This window comes from Clupea harengus, chromosome 16 (assembly GCF_900700415.2).
Source record: "Clupea harengus chromosome 16, Ch_v2.0.2, whole genome shotgun sequence".
Classification (NCBI taxonomy): Eukaryota; Metazoa; Chordata; class Actinopteri; order Clupeiformes; family Clupeidae; genus Clupea; species Clupea harengus.
In genome coordinates this window covers 4187995-4208853 of record NC_045167.1, presented here as the reverse complement: position 1 = coordinate 4208853, position 20859 = coordinate 4187995, and the positions used below count along the sequence as shown (strand labels likewise).

Sequence of the window (20859 nt, the reverse complement as noted above, 5' to 3'; positions counted from 1 at the left end):
TATAAAAGTAATGCTAAATTAAAATGTTATCAGATATGGCATATCGATCTGTTGTGTCAAGATGTCTGATTCGGGGGTAAAACGTACTCTTACAGCCTTAAAGACCACAACAGATAGTGTCATCTACACCCATGAATGGGCAACTGCCAGCCACAGCAATAAAATCACAGGTCGTTTCAGCACACGACATTCCAGTTGACTTCAACCTAACTGTTGTTTGCATGCAGTCAACTTTAAAAGCATAGGCTACCACGTTAAAGAACTTCATATGTAAGGACTATCAATCTCCGTGGTTCCTGTAGTTCTGCATATTTTATGTCTAGTTACGACCTCCTGAAGAAATTAGTTCCATCTATGCATCGATCAAATCTAATTGGGAGGCAAATGTCTAATCACCTTCTTTAATACCCGTGTGCATAAAATCTATAATGATGACTGCATCCCAGACTGATAAATTGTTATGGCCATTTAAAGTCTAAAAATACTCTTGGCTGATAGAGGGTATGTGACACCAAGTGTATGGTCAAAATGTAAATCGTGCCAACTTTCCGGTTTCGATGTCCCTAAAATTGGGGATGTATTGCCATGAAAAAAAGAAATATGGGCTCCCTTCCATTTACTGCAAATCCCACATTATCACTTTATTTACAAGGCTTTTACTGAAGAGGCTATATCTGGTCATTTTATTCAGTGACATTTCTAGACGGTAATAATAAATCTCTGATGACAAGCTCAAATCTATAAAATGGAGATTCAATGTCAACACCTTCCTAATACAATGTCTTTTTAAGTAATAAATGTTTTTTTTTTTTCTTTCAAACTTTTAATTAACACATAATTCACCAAGATGTTTATGCATCTTATATAGCACACCTTGGCCAGAGCAATGAGAGAACAACATGATATGATATATAACTTGTGCTGTGAATTGTTTTAAAACAACAAAAGTAAACACAAATGAAAAAAAAAAAAAATGTTAATGTAAAATATTCTCTCATGAAACCACACCAAATACCAGCAGGTGCAAAAACAAAACAAAACAAAACAAGAAAGAATAGGTCTTATTCTATCACAGTTTGATAAACCAATGACTGTACAATGAAGGGAATTGCTTCATATTTTTTTTCTCCCATAATGCATTGAGACTCTGAATCAGATCATGCCACAATAGTTCTTATTGGACAGAAACGATGGAGGTGAGATGAAGTGGGCGGGGCTCATATCAGTGTCTACATGTAATCAATAACACCGATTGGATGAGAGTGCCAACATCAATCTGAAATGGAGGATGCATCGGGCTAACTGAGGGCCTATGGCAGGACTTTAGAATGAATCTTCTTAGAATGCTATATCAATAGAGTATTAATCCTGAAAGTGACATAGAAATTCTACAGTTTGTCGACTTGTGTGGGCTAAAAGCCAGGTATCGTCCCAAACCGCGAGGCGCAAAGACGCTGACCAGAGCTGGAATACCCCCCGCAGAGGGAGAGCCGCACGCCAAACCCCCAGCCTCCAGAAAAAAAGCAAAAACAGAAAACTGTTGCTTGGTTTGTTGTGTCGTAGTGGATTTCTCTGCGGGAAGAGAGTGTAACCTGCTGTAAGGGCTTGGCAAACGCTTACATGTGCATTTTCAGAGGGGGGGGGGGGGGGTGGGGGGGACAGGTCTACATTTTGAAGAGGGCAAGGAAGAGGAGAAGGACAAAGGGGACGTAGGTAGGAGAGATGACGCATACGGGTGGCATCTGGGTTTTGAGGACAGCGGATGAGCGGGACTGGGGAGGGTAGGAGGGGCGAGGGAGGTTTGTTTTTTTTTTTAGTGCGACTCTCCGTTGACGGAGGAGGCCTCGCCGCGGGGGGACGAGGAGCGGGACGCGGCCCTCTCGGCGTTGGTGTCGGAGCTGGAGCCGCTCTGGCTGTGGTGGTCGGCCGACGCGGCGCTGGGCGACGAGGTGGACGTGGGCTTGGCTTTCTCCTTAAAGTCCGTGATTATGACCGTCAGGTCGCCCACCGTCACCTCCAGGTGCTGCGCGCTGCTCCTGTCGATGTTCTTTAACCGGGGCCTGCATGGGGGAAACACATACACGTCACACTTAGGCCTGCATGGGGTACAGGACACACACACACACACACTTAGGCCTGCATGGGGGAAACACACACACACACTTAGGCCTGCATGGGGGACAGGACACACACACACACACACACACACTTAGGCCTGCATGAGGGACAGGACACACACACGTCACACTTAGGCCTGCATGAGGGACAGGACACACACACACACACACACACACACACACACACACACACACACACACACACTTAGGCCTGCATGGGGGACAGGACACACACACACACCCATCACACACAGGCCTGCTTGGGGGACAGGACACACACATACACATACACACACATCACACCTAAGAGACTGTTTGTTGAACCTGTTGAGTTGTAGCATTGTGAAGCCTACAGAACTCAAATGAAGGGTAACCCATTTATTTCCAAATACAGAAAGAACCTCACACACACACACACACACACACACACACACACACACACACACACACTGTGGATATCATCACATGGTTATCCCTTCAACTAAAGAAAACTGGAGTAGCCATGGGAAGTTTGAAGGCTTAATGCACATTTTGAAGGCCGTGTGTTACGGCAGGGTACTTCACTAACTTTACTGCACTGATGGACAAGAGACTCAACAGAACAACTTCCTCAACAATAGCGCTTTGTGTTGCCTCTTGGTATATAAATAAAGTTTCATTTGATTTGATTTGAATAATAGATACTCTATAACAAAATAATAGCCCAAAATCAAGAGTCTTCAAGCTAAGCTAAGCTAAGCTAAGGACTTCCTACGTCTTAGTGCTTCTGTACCCTTCTGCTTGATCTAGTCTCCCGTCTAGCAGGTCTGTCTCCCATGGTGGTTCACGTCCATCAGCAGACTCTGCAGTGTAACACAGGTTCCTCTTGTTCAGGGATCGCTTCTCGTGGAAGTGAGATTTAGTGGGGCGAGTGCAATGGATGCTACTGCGAAGTGAAAAACCCACTTCCTGCATTTTTTAAAGAGGGGTATATACACTAGTGCTACGGCTTTGGCCTCCTTGCGAGCGTGACCAGCCTGTGTGTCTGTGGGCATGCTGGAGACCTCCGCGGAATAGTGGCACGACCGGTTTTTAGCTGCAAGCTGTTTGGCTTTTTTTTTATATATATATATATTCCTTTATGCTGCACTCTCAATTCCATCACTGTGCACTTGACTTTCCAAACAGTTGTGCAGTTTTAAGTAGGACTCAGACAGGCGAGGCAGACTCTCAACAGCTGCGTGAACATTTGAAAGGGTATCCGATACCTCTAGGTGTGGGTAGACACACACTCACTGAATTCATTTTCTATGCAAACTAGAGATAACGCTCATACACTCTCTCCCCCTCTCTCTCTTACACACACACACACACACACACACACTTACACACAAACACTTACACACAAACACTTACACACAAACACACACACACACACACACACACACACACTTCATTTCATACATAATTTGGTACTGGAAAACTGGACCAAAAGAATCACATTCTATTTTTATACACAACCTGGCACAGAGACAAGCACAGACTAAAGTCATTTTCTACCCAAGACTGTGTGCGTGTGTATGCTGAAACTGTCTCTCTCTCTCACACTCTCACACACACACACACACACACACACACACACACACACAAACAAACACACACTCTCTCTCTTACTTTTCTACAAGACTGGTGCAGAAAGATACATAAGTACAAATTTGAATTTGCATACAAGCTGGCACAAAGAGATGGCCTCTCGTCTCATTTTGCATCAAAATGAGACAGACACACACACACACACTCCTGGCAGCGGGGACCGCTTGCTCACCTCATCCTCTTGTGGCTGATCTTCTTGAGCGTGGGCTCCTTCTCGCTGCGCTCTTTGTCCGTGCGCTCCCTCTTCTCCTTCTTGGGTTGGGTGGGAGAGGCGAACTGCTGCGTTACTTGCTGGGCGACCAGCTGGGAAACGGGCCGAGGTTTCCTGTGAAAAAATAAAAAACAGCATCACCGCGACGAACACGGACAGGCTAAAAGGTCCTAATAAAGCCGTTTCAGTGTTCACACTGGCACAAAGACATGCTCGCACAATTACTCATGCAGTGAAAACAGTACATGGACAGGGTCATTCACACACACACACACACACACACACACACAACAGTACATGGACAGCCATACGATGACCTTGCTATACAACATATAATAGTAATAGTAATACAACTGACATGCACAGAAAACAAACTTTAGCCATGAGATTTAGTAGTGGGTAGGACACTGCACTTCTCTCAAAACTGTGGCTGTTATTCTAGCAAACACTAGATTCTAACTTGCACTGCTATCCAAACAGTGTGCAAAATGTTTGGGGACCGGTGCGAGGCAAGGTTATTATAGTTAACGAAAACTAACGAAAAAACGAAAACGAGGTGTGATTTTTCTTTTCGTTAACTGAAATAAAAATAAAAACGAGGCTTTATAAAAAAACGATAACTAACTGAAACTGTATTGTGTCTTTACAAAACTAACTAAAATAAAATAGAATTATAGAGAAAATGTCCTTAGTTTTCGTCTTTGTCAATGTATTTCATAGATGTCAATTGATTTCATACATAGCGTCTATCTTCCGCCGTACCACTTTTACTTCACGCCCCTCACCTGGTATTATGGCGGCAAAAGTCGGGAGAAAGCGACAGAGTCCTATTTGGGATTACCTGGAACAGTAACGTGCGGTGAGGTTCGTGGCTGGTGAGGCACTGACTCTTTCAGAGTCAGATTTACAAATATATAAACCCAATACAGTAGCTTAAATCACCATTCAATTGGCAGCTTGCACATTGACTACTGGTTGTTTTTCATATCAGCATTCTAACATAGGTAAGGTGGCTACATACAGTTGGCAGCTGCTAGCTTGTGATGAACTCGTGTTAATATGTGTGATTATGTACAACTTTAGCTGCAATTTAAGTTTAATTTCTCAAAATCAGCTCACCAAAGTGATCACAACCACTTGTTTGATGTTAAATGGCTTTACATAGACATTAAACAATCCTAAGAGAACGGGAAATTAACGGAGCAAGGGCTTTCTCTGATATCAATGTAATGTTAGCGAATGAGGGGTGAGATACCCCCCTGCTAATATTTAGTCTCCGCTGTACGTCCAAAACCAAATCTATTCTTGAGGTTCAAAATATTTTCAAAACATTTTGGCTTTTGATGTGAGAAGTCGATCGAGTTATCTTCTGTCCCGTTGTTTCAAGCATTCATTTTAGCTACGGCATTGGTCTCCCATTATTGATCAATTCACGTTTTGATTGAAAGTCCAGTTATGAGAAATGTTTTAGCTTAGCTATTCATGAGTACCAAAGACGTCACTTCCGTGAAGCCTGCCGCCATCTTTGTGTCCAACTCTACCGTTATTCCCATTGTATTTGTACCCAATAGTAGCTAGTTAGTCATATATATTAATATATAGTAATAATATAATAATAATAATAATATAAATATAATAATGGTATTGTTTTCTATTGATAGGTTCTTAAAATTTAGACTTTTTAAAAGTAGTATTGTCTAATTCTAGTGGTTAGTTAGTCATGACTACGAACACAGCACATCTGAATGAAGCAGAAAGACAACGATATTTAGAAAAAACATTGATTATTGGCTGCGATCCATATTTATTATCGGCAACTTTATTTTGTCCCTTAAAGTCTGCGAAACGTCTGCCCCAACTGTCCTTTCCCGACATATATATTTATCTTGTACACAATCCATCCCCATACACCGGAGATAGCCTTAAGGCTTTCAAAAGTACATCAATATGCAGTTGCAGGATGGGTGAACGACACCAAGATATGGCATCTGGAGACAAAAAATATGTATGTCATCACATGACATCTTAGTAATTCAAACAGCGATTATGAACCGATTTATTTTAGTGGTGGTTAAGAGTGCCAATGTGGGCTAGCTAGGTGTAGCTAACGCCTTTAGTGAAGGGCTAAACAGCTCGCTAACTATTAGCACTCTAGCTTGCTCAGCAGAGTTTAGCTCTGATAAGACACAGCAATTATTCACGATTGTATCAACGTGCTGCATTTCACTTAACATGTCAGTCATTCCCAGGCTCTGAACACAAAATCAACATGTCCGTGGATAGTGGTGCAGGAAGATAAAAAGTGTTGACTGCACAATCTGAAGTTAGATGTTGGCTGCCAGTTGTCTCTTCTAATTTGCAGCCAACCATTTATTCCGCCGATCTAAATCTTTTGGTATACAATTAAATTGTTTCTTTGGGTAATTTTCGCGACTATTGTCGCATCCATCAGCACAACATAAGCAGGGCATTTTAACTTTCTGCGGGTTGTGACCGACTATTGTCTGTGTTGTGACCGACACTCAGCTAGACTTTCGGACACAAAGATGGCGGCGCTTAAACACAGTGACGTCACGTGGTACTCATGAATAGAATCTTCCATTTTCGTAGTCAATGTCAAATATAAGAAGAGTAACAGCAGAACAAGAATAAACCCGACCGGTGGGCTCTCGCATGCTCCCTTTATTGAAGCAGAGGTACTATTTGCCTCCTCTCCGTGCTTTTTCACTGCGGCTTTACGTCAGATCAGCAAAACTAAATAGGTTCTACGCATGCGCTCAACCTAGTTTGTGAGGGATTGCGCAATCTGAGATGAGGCACAGCTCGTCGCTGCCTCACCGTCTCGCTGTCTCCTGTCTGTTTGAACAGGACATGCGCAAATTCTGTTTTTATTACATATTATTTATTATAGCTTGTATCTTCTATTCATTTTGAGCATTTTGTTTTGACTGCCTGCCCCCCCCCCCCCCTCTTGGTTTCTTGCATTCCGCGGTAAAGACTAAAACTAATACTGAAACTAATAAAAACTAAACTCAAACTAAGCATTTTCAAAAAATAGAAACTAAACTAAACTAGCAAACCCGCTTTAAAAACTAATTAAAACTAAACTGAAATTGAAAACAAAAAGTCAAAACGAAATAAAAATAAAAACTAGTGAAAAACGCAAAACTATAATAACCTTGGTGCGAGGCAGTGCAGTGCAGAGCCAAGCAAGGCAAGGCAAGGCAAGGCAAGGCAAGGCAATGTTGGAAGGCCTAGCATCCGAGGTTGCCAAATGATCCATCTGCACCACAGATTTGCTTAAGATGCTCACGAATGAGGAAATGGAGGTCTGAGTTTTTTAAGAGCTCACCAGCTGCAGAAAGGATGGTCAATTTACAAAGACAAGTCTTTCTGTTCGCACATCAAATAGCAGAGGCTAGCCCTTGTGGAAGGGCAAAGACACATAATATCATGTTTGGTGTGAGTGCTGTGAAAGCAAACGGAAGGTCTGCCTGATTGTCAGTCTCTTGACAGAGTTCAGAGTTCACACGCTTCTGGTTACCGGTGGTCTGGAGGGCATTTTAATGTCAATACACCCAGAAGATTCACAAATGGGATTTCATGATTTTCTCATAAACAAGAGTGGTGACTGTGGGCTTTTGGATGCATTTTCCAATATGTGAATAAGTGCACATTTTCATTGGGGCATTTAGTCAAATGAGGCCGGTCCAATTCCGTAATAAAGTCTTAGTATGAATCATCCTCCTGAACACACTCAGCCACACCGGGCTGATTTCAAAACTGAGGTGTGTGTGTGTGTGTGTGTGTGTGTGTGTGTGTGTGTGTGTGTTTGTGTGTGTGTTTGTGGCCGGCCTGCAGGTCTGCTTGGACCCATCTGTTGTCCTGCTACACAGTACACTGCGCACACACACACACACACACACACACACACACACACACACACACACACAAACACACAAACAACACTCGTCTCTGGTTTATTTTAGCACCAACCCTCCCACACAGTACAGAGAGAGAGAGAGAGAGAAGTGGAGAGAGAGAGGGGGATAGAGACAGAGAGGTGGAGAGAGAGAGGGGGATAGAGACAGAGAGGTGGAGAGAGAGTGGGATAGAGAAGGATAGGTGGAGAGAGAGAGAGAGAGAGGGATAGGTGGAGAGAGAGAGAGGGATAAAGAGGGAGCGGTGAAGAAGAGTGAGACATTCTGCCGATCTCGCGGAACGCATCATGCCACAGTGGGTGCCAGATGGAACTTAGAGCTGGAACTGAGAACTGGACTGGAACCGACTGTTCTTTTTGGCACTTGAACACGGTTCTGCAAACAGGGCTGGAAATATGGTGGTAGTGGTGAGCTTCCACCATGATGATGTTGCCATGTCCTTCTAAAACATAGCACACACACACACACACACACACGCAGTATTTTGCAGCTTTGCTTACTTGCTCATGAACCCTAACTTGCTAACTTACACTCTCTCCTCCTTAACACACACATTCTCTCTATCTCTCCCTCCCTCTCTCACACACACACACTCACGTCTTTCTCTCTCACACGAACTCACTCACTCATTCACACTTCTGTTATCTTTATACCAAGGAGTTCTTTTTTATCTCCTCCAATGTATTAGCAATTCTTAGAGATGAACTGAATCTGTTTTGCAAAGGCATAGTGCACGTGTTTTCAAGTTCAGAACACAAGTTCTTTCACAATAAATGTATGGATTAAAGCCACCAAACAGAAAATACAAAATAAACACACACACACACACACACACACACAAAAACACACACACAGCCTTGGCCTACATACATAAAAAAGGGGGATAATTTATTAGCCCTTGCCTGTGCACAAGCACCCTATCAAACGGTAGGGTAATTAGGGAGAAGCTAATCTCTGGAGGAAGACGGTGCTGTGTGTGCGTGCCTGAAATCAAAACATGCTCGGAGAACTAGTCGTACCCTCCAAAATGACTGCAAGACTTAATATATTCGCAGCATTTCAACAGACATGCATTTCAGAGTAAAAAAAATGAGCTTCTTTCATGTGGGCTATTAGAGGATTCCGAGACGGCTTCTGTAATATAGACATTAAAGTTGTGCACGCTGGATTGATCAATGGTTCGATGTCAAAAAATGATTGATTTATGACTGAAAATGAGTGTGTTAATGGTGTTGATGGGGAAGGGTTCAAAAATTGCGCTGAGGTAAGATGACGGGTAAACAGACACTGCTGCTGATGGCCCCACACACACACTCACAAACACACACACACACACACACACACACACACACACACACACACACAAGTGGTATCTAGGAGGGAGCACCTCTGCATTTTGCGGTCGGCCTCCATTTCAGCCAAGGCAGGCGTTTCTGACAGCGATGGCGCATTGATTTTAATGAGAGCGTCTCGGCTGCACGCTTGAAGCTCGGTGGACATTAATTGTGTGTCCAAACCACCGCAGATGACGCTGGTGATCGATACGCGCTACACGGCTGGCCTGCTAATCCATTTTAGCGTGGCTAATGGCAGCGTGTGCTATGAGATGAGGCCATCAGAAAAGGTTTGAAGTCAACCGGTGCCGCCGCTGCAGCAGCTGCTGTTGGCTTTCTGCTACGGCTAGCAGAAATAAATACTGATGATTGCGTCAACACCCTCTTGCCTGCTATCTCAGAGCACAACCTGTCCACACTGCTACCGATGCAAGAGCGGAGATAGGAGGCTTTACTGATCCCTCCACCCTAACATCTGTCTCGCGCTCCACCTGTCCATCTTGCTTTCTTTCCCTCCCTCCCTCCCTCCCTCCCTCCCCTTTCTCTCTCACCTCCATCTCCTCTCCCCCCTGGCTTTGCGTCCTGACACCTCCTCTCCTCCTGAGAAATCGATCTTTGCTTTTGACGTGTTCTTCGTCCGTCAGCTCTTTCAGACGCCTTCCGTGTTAATCCAGCTTACACCTTCCCCCTCTCTCCCCCTCCCTCCCTCCCCCTCCATCCATCCATCCCTCTCTCTCTCTCTCTTTCTCTCCCTCCCTCCCTCTCCCTGTGTCTCTCTCCCATCTCCCCTTCTGTCTTTCGCAACACGGCGGAACAGAAACCGAGGGAGAGAACTTTCACTGACCTCCTCTGCAACACCTCCCTCTCCTCCCTCTCGCCATGCCATGCATTCTCTCTCTCACTTTCAACTCCTTTCTCGCTCTAAACCCCTGTCTTCATCCTCTCTTCGTAATGGGGAGAAAAAGGGAGAGAACATCGCCGGACACTTTCAGCAACACCACCCTCTTCCTCACCACGCCACACACTCTCTCTCTCTCTCTCTCTCTCTCTCTCTCCCAGACCCCCTTTCTTCCTTTAAACCCCTCTCTGTCTGGACATAGAAAGAAAGAGGGAGAACTTTCTCTGACACTCTCCACAACTCCTCTCTCTCTCTCTCTCTCTCTCTCTCTCTCTCTCTCTCTCTCTCTCTCTCTCTCTCTCTCTCTCTCTCTCTCTTCTCTCTCTCTCTCTCTCTCTCTCTCTCTCTCTCTCTCTCTCTCTCTCTCTCTCTCTCTCTCTCTCTCTGATCTGGTAAATGGAGAGGAAGTGGGAGAGGGAGAACTCTAAAACATCACCCATTTTCTTCACACAACCACACATTCTCTCTCGACCTCCCTCTGATCTCATCTCTCTCTTTTCATCCGCTCATCCTGTAATGGAGCACAAAGAGAGGGAGAGAGGGAGAGAGAGGGAGGGAGAGGGAGAGAGAGGGGGGGGGGAGAACTTTCGGCGACCCTCTCTGCGGACGCCTCCTCCCACGCCTCTCTCCACAGCGGGAAAAAAAAGAAAAAAAGAGAAGAGAAATCCTGGAGCTCTCGTCTCTTCTGCAACTCATCCCTGACGCTATGGCCAAAGTTCATCTGCTGCTATTCCAAACTGCCGGTCCCTTTTCCACTGCAGAACTAAATTTAGCATTGGGACAACCCCCCGCCCCACACACACAAACAAACAACAACACACACACACACACACTGCTAATGTTCATTCATGTGGATTTAGAGATGGACGGCCTGCTCCCGTGATGTGCAAAGTTCTCGTCAAAGTTGCGTCTACGTCATTGCCAGATTGTACACTACACTCCATCGAACACAATAGGATACAGTAAACTGTGAAATACAAGTCAAACAGACACACCTTAGAGAGAGAGAGAGAGAGAGAGAGAGAGAGGAGAGAGAGACAGACAGACAGAGACAGATTGTTGTGGTTAGGGTTAGGATACCATTTGTAAACGTTTATGTGCTTTTGCCCACTTCACAGGCTAGCAGTCCCCCTAGTAACTCTTTCTTCTGTTCAGAACTCATGCCAAGGAAGGGCAAGTGGAACAGGGATTATCTTTTTTTTTTTTTTTTTTACTTGACCTTCATGTCTTAATATGTGGCTTTTGTGACGTCACAAATATGCCCCTAAAATAATGAAATTCTAGGCCTGTTCCACAAACACAGACACACACACACACACACGTCATCAGAGAGCTCAGAAGTCTTTTTGGACCACTCCATCTGCATGCTTGCCTAATGCTGTCATGAGACACTCACAATGCAGCCCTTCTGTAAGTGTGTGTGTGAGAAAGAGAGAGAGAGAGAGAGAGAGAGAGAGAGAGAGAGAGAGAGAGAGGCAGAGGAAGAGAAATAGGGCGAGAAACAGAGACAGCCATAGAGAGTCATTCATTCCATGTGTGATCAACAGAGGCCTTCTGACCAACCATCTTGGATTTGCTTCATATTTTAGGAAGGAAGTGTCCCTGTGCTCGACATGTAGTGTGCAAAAGGTGAAGCCTGTACATTCTTCAGTAGATGAGGTACGGAGACTTTAACAAGAGGGTGTGGCCCTTATTTTACTGCAAAGTTACAACAGTTCCATTAGTCATTACTTTTGAACTATTCATGCTAGATGCTTGAAATTAGCAGGGCTTGTTCGACATGATGTCTTTAACTTCAACAATAATTGTCACACTGTTGCATATTTGTCAAGTTATGGCTTGCTGACAATAATAATTATTAAAAAAAAAAAAAACATGCTTTCATGCAGATCTTTTAAGTTTATACTTAAATAATACTTCTAGCACTTTCGTCCCAACTAGGTGCAGGATACAAGCCACACATTTGGCACACTAGTGGTTGGGTGCAATGACATTATTTTCGGGAACATTTTCTAAAATCTGACTTGATTTGACATGGAATTACCCAAGAGAAATAGAGAGAGAGAAACAGAAAGGGAGACCGATACAAAGTAAGAGAGAGAGAGAGAGAGAGAGAGAGAGAGAGAGAGAGAGAGAGAGAGAAACAAAAAGGGAGACAGATACAAAGCTAAAGAGAAAGAGAGAGAGAAACAAAAAGGGAGATAGATAAAAAGTAAGAGAAAGAGAGAGAGAGAGAGAGAGAGAGAGAGAAACAAAAAGGGAGACAGATACAAAGCTAAAGAGAAAGAGAGAGAGAAACAAAAAGGGAGATAGATAAAAAGTGAGAGAGAGAGAGAGACTGATTAATAGGTGTCTGGTGGAACTAGAACCAGAAGCCCTATACTGGACACGATGGATCCCTAGAGTTCAAGCCGTCCTGTGGGTAGGTGTAAGCAGTCCTTCACTAAAAGGCTAGATGCTGGATTACTGCTGTGCCCAGGCGTGCCAGCTCTGCTGTAACAGATGTGCTGGTGGCATTTCTGGAGGCATTCGTTTCCCCTTCACCGATCACAGAGGAGAGGAGAAGAGGAGGGGAGAGAAGAGGAGGGGAGGAAGAGAGAAAAGGGGGGAAGGAGAAAGGAGGAACGCGGGAGAGATACTTTGATACGCCTGTACTGTCACGATCGTCACGACAAAACCTCACAGTGTTCTCTGCCCCTTTAGGAGATGCAAACCTGTACGCTGGTTGGAAAAATAAAACTGACCTTGTTTTTATAACTAAATAAACACACACACAAACACACACACACACACACACACACACACACACGACAAACACAGCTTTAAGGATTGTTGGGTGTCACACAAAAAACGGAGGGTTTAATCCAACGACAAACTCAGATAAAATGTCTCCGCTGTACTGCAAGTGGCTCTGAATGAAAGCCTATAAAATCTACAGTCACAGAAAAGAGCACTGGAGCTCTTAAGGGTCTATTATCCAGCATCCTCTTCTCCACAGCAGCAGCAAACTGCTATACAGTCGACACCTTATTTAAGTCCTCACAATGTCTCATATGTGACAGTAATCCTAGGGAAACACAGAATCACACAACTTGGTAGGATCTGCCGTTAGCATTTCTTGTGTGTGTGTGTGTGTGTGTGTGTGAGTGTGTGTGTGTTTGGGGTGTCCTCGGGACCTCACTTCAGACTGTTGTGCTCTGAGCACCCCTTCACTGCTCGATTACTCCAACTCAGACACACGCACACACACACACACACACACACACACAGGTAGTCTTCTTAGGGGCCCACTTAGGGCCCTGAGTGCAAATCTCCTTTTTTTTCTTTGCACCATAAACTCAGACACACCCCCCTCTCTCTCTCTCTCTCTCTCACACACACACACACGCTATCGCTAATACACAGACACACAGAGACACATGCTCTCTCTAATACACACACACACACACACACACACACACACATACAGGGTGAGGCTGTCGTCTGGGGGAGCCCACCTGAGCTGACACGAGGCCCCAGGAGTGGGGAGCAGGGCCACGGTTGTCAGCACAGACCTGTGGGACTCAAATAATCATCCAAGACGCAGGAGGGAAGAGAGGGAGAGAGGGAGAGAGAGGGAGAGAGTGGGAGGAGAGAGAGAGGGAGAGAGTGAGAGAGGGGGGGGAGACTGCCACCAGCCTTGAGGCTGACAGGGGAAGTATTTTTATTCGCATTCAGGGACAAGCGCAGACACAGAGCAGGTTGGTGTGTGTGTGTGTGTGTGTGTGTGTGTGTGTGTGTGTGTGTGTGTGTGTGTGTGTGTGTGAGAGAGAGGGGGCAAGTGTATGTGTGTGTGTGTGTATGTGTATCTGAGAGAGGGAGGGAGAGAGAGTGTTTGTGTCTGTGTGTGGCTGGAAGCTCATGTACATGAACACCCTACACCAGCTCTGTCGGAACAACAATTTGCTAGTCTGTCGAAGCAGAAATTGATACTTGAGCACACTAGCATTCATTCAGGCCGGTTGGAGAGAGACACCATTCTTCAGCTGCGCACTAAAAGAGCCTTAATACTCATAACATGTAAACTACACAACTACATAAAGCATGCAGGGCCAAAAATGTCCGCCTTGCATGGAGGACAGCATGGCTCTGCCGCACACACCAGCACAGACAGGTAGACATTCAATGTGTAGACTCTTAGGGGCCACAACCTGGAGGGCCTGCATGTAAAAAGCCTTCCCAGCCTGAAGGCGATCTTCACAGACCCCGTAATTGACTCCAAACACACAAGACGGTGTTTTGATGTGTGCGTTCTAAAGCAATAAATCACAGACATCCCTGGCTCGTCTTAAGTAGCCTCCCTGGGAAGAAAAAAACCAAACGGGTCCTGTTGGCTTGCTGGAGGTAACAGAGAGAGGGACTAAGAGGGATTAAGCCTGCGCTAATCCCGAGGTGAGGCTTTACTAGAGCAAGGCCCTCATTGCTGACTTTTTACAGCCAATCCTGAAACAAAGGGGGCCCCGCAACATGAATAGGTGCAGCCGTAGAGAGGAGGGGAAAAAAACAAAGACCTCATGTCCTTTTTTAGCAGAGGTGAACCGCCATGCAGCACATAATGGCACCGGTGTGGTCTCGCGTGTGGTATAAGGACATTTTTAAGATCAAGCGTTTTCTCTAAAGTATTTAAGCACAGTCACTCTTACACAGTCAAAAGTCTACAACCAAGAACACTTGTGTAACTGCACTGTCCTGTACTGGACTCAACCTTGCAGGCTCGGACACGGAGAGTCACAAGGAGGCTAAAACAAACACGTGCTAGCATCTGACGCTAGCACGTCTCTCGAGATGTCGGGGTAGTGATGTTTACACACGGCACAGCTTTCTACCTGCTTGGCTACCATTACAAATGCATCACAGACCCTACGGACACAGCTACTCCTCCATGACCAAAAGCTACGTCTGTACAGCACATATTCTGATGTGGGGAGACTGGAAATGACAGGCAGCTGCACCAGTGCAGTGTAATCTCAGACAGGCGTCCTCCTCAGGGTCCACACTGGGCTAGATGCAGGCTGCATTCATCCTGGTTGCAGGAGCTGAACTAATAGTAGAAAGGTCACAGAACAAAACCAGCGGAGAGAACAAGCATCAAGACCATTATGATAAAAAACAACAACAACACAGGAAGGATCCTGACCCCCACACACACACACACACACACACACACACACACACCCTTTGATCGGTCACCCTCCCTCTCTTCCTCTAGAGTTCAATGAGCCAGTCTGTCTCTGTCGTCTCCCTCGGCAATGTGCTCCCAATTACAGCTTTATCTGAGAGCATTAGGGAGCATGACACCAGCCCAGCCCAGCCCAGCCCAGGCCCAAAAAGGCCCTTCACAGCACTGCACTGGCCTCCTAAACGTCACTTCAGCCATAAAACATTAATCTTCCAGATCACCACAGCCACACACACACACACACACACACACACACACACACACACACACACACACACACAACGCATTTCCTGTCACCATACATCATAAATGAGCCTCGGCTGCTTAATTGAGATAAGAGAGGCGTCTGGATTCATACCATCTGAAATAAATATGTGGAAAACGTGTCTGTGTGTGTCTGTGTGTGTGTGTGTGTGTGTGTGTGTGTGTGTGTGTGCGTGTCTGTGTGTGTGTGCGTCTGGACACATATGTGCGTGTTTGTGTCTGTGTGTGCGCGTGCACTTATGTATCTGGAATGTCTGAGGTTGTTGATATGTGAATACATTCTCCACTTTCAATCAGTATATTCAACAGCTCACAGACAGGACGCAGGCACTGCGAATGAAACATTCCACTGTACTCCACGTCACAGTCCATCTGTGCGTATTGACAACAAAAGGGTGGAATTTGAGAAAACTGTACGGCATCCCGGCGTGCCAACGAGAGGGGGCCAAGACAAATGGCCATTACAGCAGGACAGGATGAGCAGTGATTCATGCGTGCCGGTGGAGAGGAGTGCATGATGGGAAGGGAGGGTAAGAGAAGGGGGTGGGGACTCTTTGGGGAGAGGAAAAGGTCACGGCAATAAACATAAATGGAGCTGCTGCCTGATTAACATTCATCATTAGAGAGGGAGAGAGAGAGAGAGAGAGAGAGAGAGAGAGAGAGAGAGAGAGAGAGAGAGAGAGAGAGACAGACCGACAGAGAGAAGGAGAGAGAGAGATAGGGGGAGAGAAGGGGAAGAGACAGAGGGAGGGGGGAGAGAAAGATGGAGAGAGAAAAAGAGAGGGAGAGAAAGATGGAGAGCGTGAAAGAGAGGGAGAGAAACCTGATAAGGGGGCTGTGACATGTTGCAGTGTGTGAGACACGAGCAGTCATGATGTCAGTGATCAGAGGCCATCTTAGAGACATCACACACACACACACACACACACACACACACACACACACACACACACACACACACACACCCTCCCATGGGTTTGAATGGAGTGTGGTTACTTCTGGCATACAGGCATTTGTCTCTCACACCATTACTCCCTCTCCATCTCCATCTCCGTCTGTTTCACTCCCCCCCCCTCTTTCTCCCTCCCTCACTTTGCATGTCCGTCTCTCTGTCCGTCTGTGTCTTGTCTGCCTTTCTCTTCCCCAGTCAGTCTACATGCTTCTGTCCATCTCTGCAGTCCGCAGCTGTTTTTTTGTTTTGTTTTCTCTCAGACTCTCCTTTTTTCTCCATTTCTCTCTCTCTCTCTCTCTCTCTCTCTCCACTTCCCTTGGCCCCGAGAACCTCTCTTTTGCTCACTGTCTCCATTTCCCCACTAGAGCTGAAACACCTCTCTCTCCCCCTAATCTATTTCCCCTTTTCACTCCTTCACACAGGATCTCTATCTAGCTCATTGTGTTGGTATGTTTCTCTTCCTCTCTCTCTCTCTCTCCCTCTATTTCGCCCCCCCATATATCTTTCTCACACTCTTAGTCTCCCTTTCACCCACTGTAAGTTCCTGTCTCTCTGCAGCTCTCTTTCTCCCTCTCATCCAGCGTCTCCCCACTACAAGTCTCTTTTTCTCTAGTAATCTATGTGTGGTGTGTGTGTGTGTGTGTGTGAGGGGGTGTGTGTTTCTAACCCAGAATCTATTTCTCTCTTTCCTACAGTTTCCTTGTTGGTATGACTCTTCTGCACTTCCACTCTCTCGCTCACCCTTTAAACCATAAATGTGTTTTTTCTTTCTCTCTCACTCTGTCTCTCCCTCTCTCTGTGTGTGTGTGTGTGTGTGTGTAGTGACCCTGTCTCTGGTTAAAGTCCTGATGAAATCCTGCCGCCTCTGATGACAGACCCTGATTAAGCCATCGCATACTAATGAGCTCCGGGTGTCTGCCAGCTGCTTCATCCGCCTCGCCTTCCTGCAACACACACACACACACACACACACACACACACACGCAATCCACACACTCACACAAATGCATGTACACACAAACAACACAAAGCACACTCACACTCTCTCTCTCTCTTTCCCTCTCACCCACACCCACACACACACACACACACACACACACACACACACACACACAAATGCGGTGATCTCAGACAAATGCAGAACAGTCTCACATAATCACAGACCATAGCCTAATTTCTATCGCTCTGCTTTAGTTCTCACAAGCACCCTCACACACACACACACACACACACACACAGAGAAGAGTTCACTGACTCACCCACATTTTTTCTGGGAAATAGATCAACACTCCCTCCTCGTCCCTGATCATAGTCAGATGACTAAAATGGAGTTGTGATGAGAAGGCTTCTCAAAAATGCTGATGCGCAGCACAATCCATTTTGAGGGGGGGGGGTGACACTACACTAGACTACTACCACCCCCCCCCCCCCCCAAAAAAAATATGAACCCCTAAAACCACATCACCTGGGAATGACAGGGACCAATTTCCTGCATCCCTTCCACCTCCCCTCACCCTCCATAACACTCCATAAAGCCAAGTGAGTGTAGGAGAGGTCCGCGGGGCACAGCTCACAGCGCTGCGCTTGCTGCCAAATGCCAGTCTCGTCTCGCAGGCGGCTGCTGCCAAAGGTGCCCGTAAGATGGATGACGAGGGAGCGGTGTTGATTAAACGGCACCCCCATCCCCGACCCCCACCCCATCCCGCCAACCCCACCCCCCCAGCTCCCCTACGGAGGTCAACGGTACTCTCAAACCTGTCAGAGCCCAGAGACAAATGTGCCATCCATCGTCGCACACACACACACACACACACACACTCAAAAATCTTTAAGGTCAGCCCAGACAGGATATGACTGAATCAACTCACTCCAGGTTTTTTATTTTTATTTTAGGGAACTTTACGACTGAAAATGAGCTGTACTCTCCTGGCATCTGTGGGAATGATGATGCAGAGGCTGACTAGTGCCATGCAGGAGGTGTGTGTGTGTGTGTAAGTGTGTGTGTAAGTGTGTGTGTAAGTGTGTGTGAACAGGGAGGAAAGTTGTGAGTGGCAGTCCACTCAGCACTCTGGCACGCAGAAGAGGGGAAACCAGATCTGTCTGAACACACTAACTACGAATACCTTCAACGTGGCTCGAGAACATCTCTGTTCAAACATGCGAAGGATCTACGGCCACTATATCTTTAAGCTATTAGGCAATATGACCGAATGTTTGAAAGTAAGCTGGTCTGGCAAGAAAGAAAAAAACACTTCCTTTAAGTGAGATTTTCTACCGAGTGTGAACTTAATAGGTGGCGTTTCTCCAACATACGGCTCACCGCCGATTTTAAAATAAGTCGATGTGCTAAGGTTGTGGCGATGACTTATTTGAAATGGTGTCACTTACATGTCTGGGGTTAAGTGGTTTCTTAATACTTCCCCGCTGGCAAAACTACACTGACACGCATGCAGATCATAATTTAAGGGGTTTACGTTTCCACATTTCAAAATAACAACAAGGGTACTTTCATGTTCAGTGGTAGAAGGGCATACGGGTCCCCTTTTATCGCGATCTCATTGAATTCTATACGGCTACTATGCCCCTTTGCTGATTCCCCAAGCGCTGATCATTTTGTACCATCCAATGAAAAAAATACAGCAGGCCCACACGACGTCAAATGTTAATATTTCCGAAGCGTATTAGAACACGCAGACATGGTGTTAGCACTGTAGCATTGGCAGGTAAACAACGGGGCTACTCACCGCGTTGACGTCCCCTTCCTCACATCACACATCATGCATTTGAACGCCTCGGCGCTGTTCTTGAATGTGCAGACGCTACAGTCCCAATAGCCTTCGTCAGACGAGGGCTTCGGTTGCCGCTTCGGCCTTAAAAACAAAGCCAACACAGAGGAAGCACAACATTTACATCAGAAACTGTCGCTGTTGCCTGTGCGGATCTATGCTATATGTTATATACGTCTGCAGCGGACTCCTAACGTCTCAAAAGTGATCGGTTTTATGAGCTCCTGGATATGACAGTGTAATAAAACAGCACCGTCCGCCATAGCTGCTATTCTGTCGCGGCTACCTCATTCACACACACACATACATACACACACGCACACACACACACACACACACACTGAGCTTGGAGGGTGTTCCAATTAGCCTACCGTGATGTAGCCTACTCTTCCCTTCATCAATGCAGGCTATTCACAGACAAGAGTAAAGTTTTACCTGGTCGGACTCTTCTTGTCTCCCATGCTGCCCCAACTTACTTCTCTCTGCCGTAATATGAACAGTATCTATTTTTTAAAAAGCGCGATGCCCCCGTATTGCACGGCTTCCAGCTGTCGTGGAAACTCCAGTTCGCAAACGGCCACGTGACCATGTCTGTCCAATCAATTTCGACATAATTTCGCCAAGAGGACGGGGTCGGTAGGTTCGCTTAAAACATTCCTGGTAACATAAATACGTCTAATCTCCCTTATCCGTCAAAATCAGGAGTGACAACGCCGTCGGACGGTAGTCCGTTCAACTCACATAACCTATACGAAGCGCTCAAACAGAGTTTAAACGATTAGACAGAAAACATTATCAGCTTTGCGGTTCAGTATAAACAAGTGACACACGACCACCCCCAGACAATAGCCATTCATTATGCATGAGGAAAACGCTTTGAATAATTCTCGTGTTGATACACAAGATGCACGGGCTAGTAATCGTGTTGATGCATCAGCTGTGGTACCACTATCAGTTAAGGTCTCTGGCTGCATTCCACGTCCTATCGCTCAGTCAGTTCATTTCTTTAGAGGTAAGAGCGCTTTGAAGATGACCTTGCCTTGCCGCCAGAAAGGCTTCGTGGGTATAAATCACAGCACAAGCTGTTCCGACGGCGCATCTGGCTGTTGGCCGGTGCACTCCATCACTGCGATCTACTCTCGCTCTGATAGGAAACAGGTAATGTTGGCGGGGAATGCATGTAGGACGCGGCAGGGGGAACAGACACATCATATCACACTCGGCAAGACAAGCACCCTCAGTGGTACCGACTATCGAGCCGTTGGCCAGCCAACCCGTGAGAGGAAATATTGCCTATAAACGTTACACAACTCTGCTACTGTAGTTTAGTGCAAAAGATAAGTTATACAATTTCTGATGCAATGGATAGGCTACCTGATTATAGGACGTTAAGCAATAAACATAATAATAATAATAATAATAATAATAATAATAATGTAAGTACTTGCAGTCATAGAAAACAACCATAACTTCATAACTGAAAGGGTTTCATGGTTCTTCTGTAGA

At 45.8% G+C, this 20859-nt stretch overlaps 1 protein-coding gene across 3 annotated transcripts; it reads right to left on the bottom strand.

Moving 5' to 3' along the window:
- Window positions 1-615: 615 nt before the first annotated feature.
- On the bottom strand, window positions 616-20610 carry yaf2 (YY1 associated factor 2). Of its 3 annotated transcripts, none has more exons than XM_042710105.1 (4): window positions 19789-20610; window positions 19312-19451; window positions 3922-4074; window positions 616-2060 (listed from the first exon to the last, which is right to left on the bottom strand). In XM_042710105.1, exons 2-4 carry the CDS (start codon window positions 19344-19346, stop codon window positions 1814-1816), a joined length of 435 nt encoding a protein of 144 aa, XP_042566039.1. In that variant the 5' UTR covers window positions 19347-19451; window positions 19789-20610; the 3' UTR covers window positions 616-1813. The 3 variants fall into 3 exon arrangements, with proteins under 3 accessions (XP_042566039.1, XP_012685717.2, XP_012685719.2); XM_012830263.3 differs by having other exon boundaries at window positions 19312-19437; window positions 19789-20608; XM_012830265.3 differs by lacking the exon at window positions 19789-20610 and adding an exon at window positions 19725-19780 and having other exon boundaries at window positions 19312-19437.
- Window positions 20611-20859: the final 249 nt, after the last annotated feature.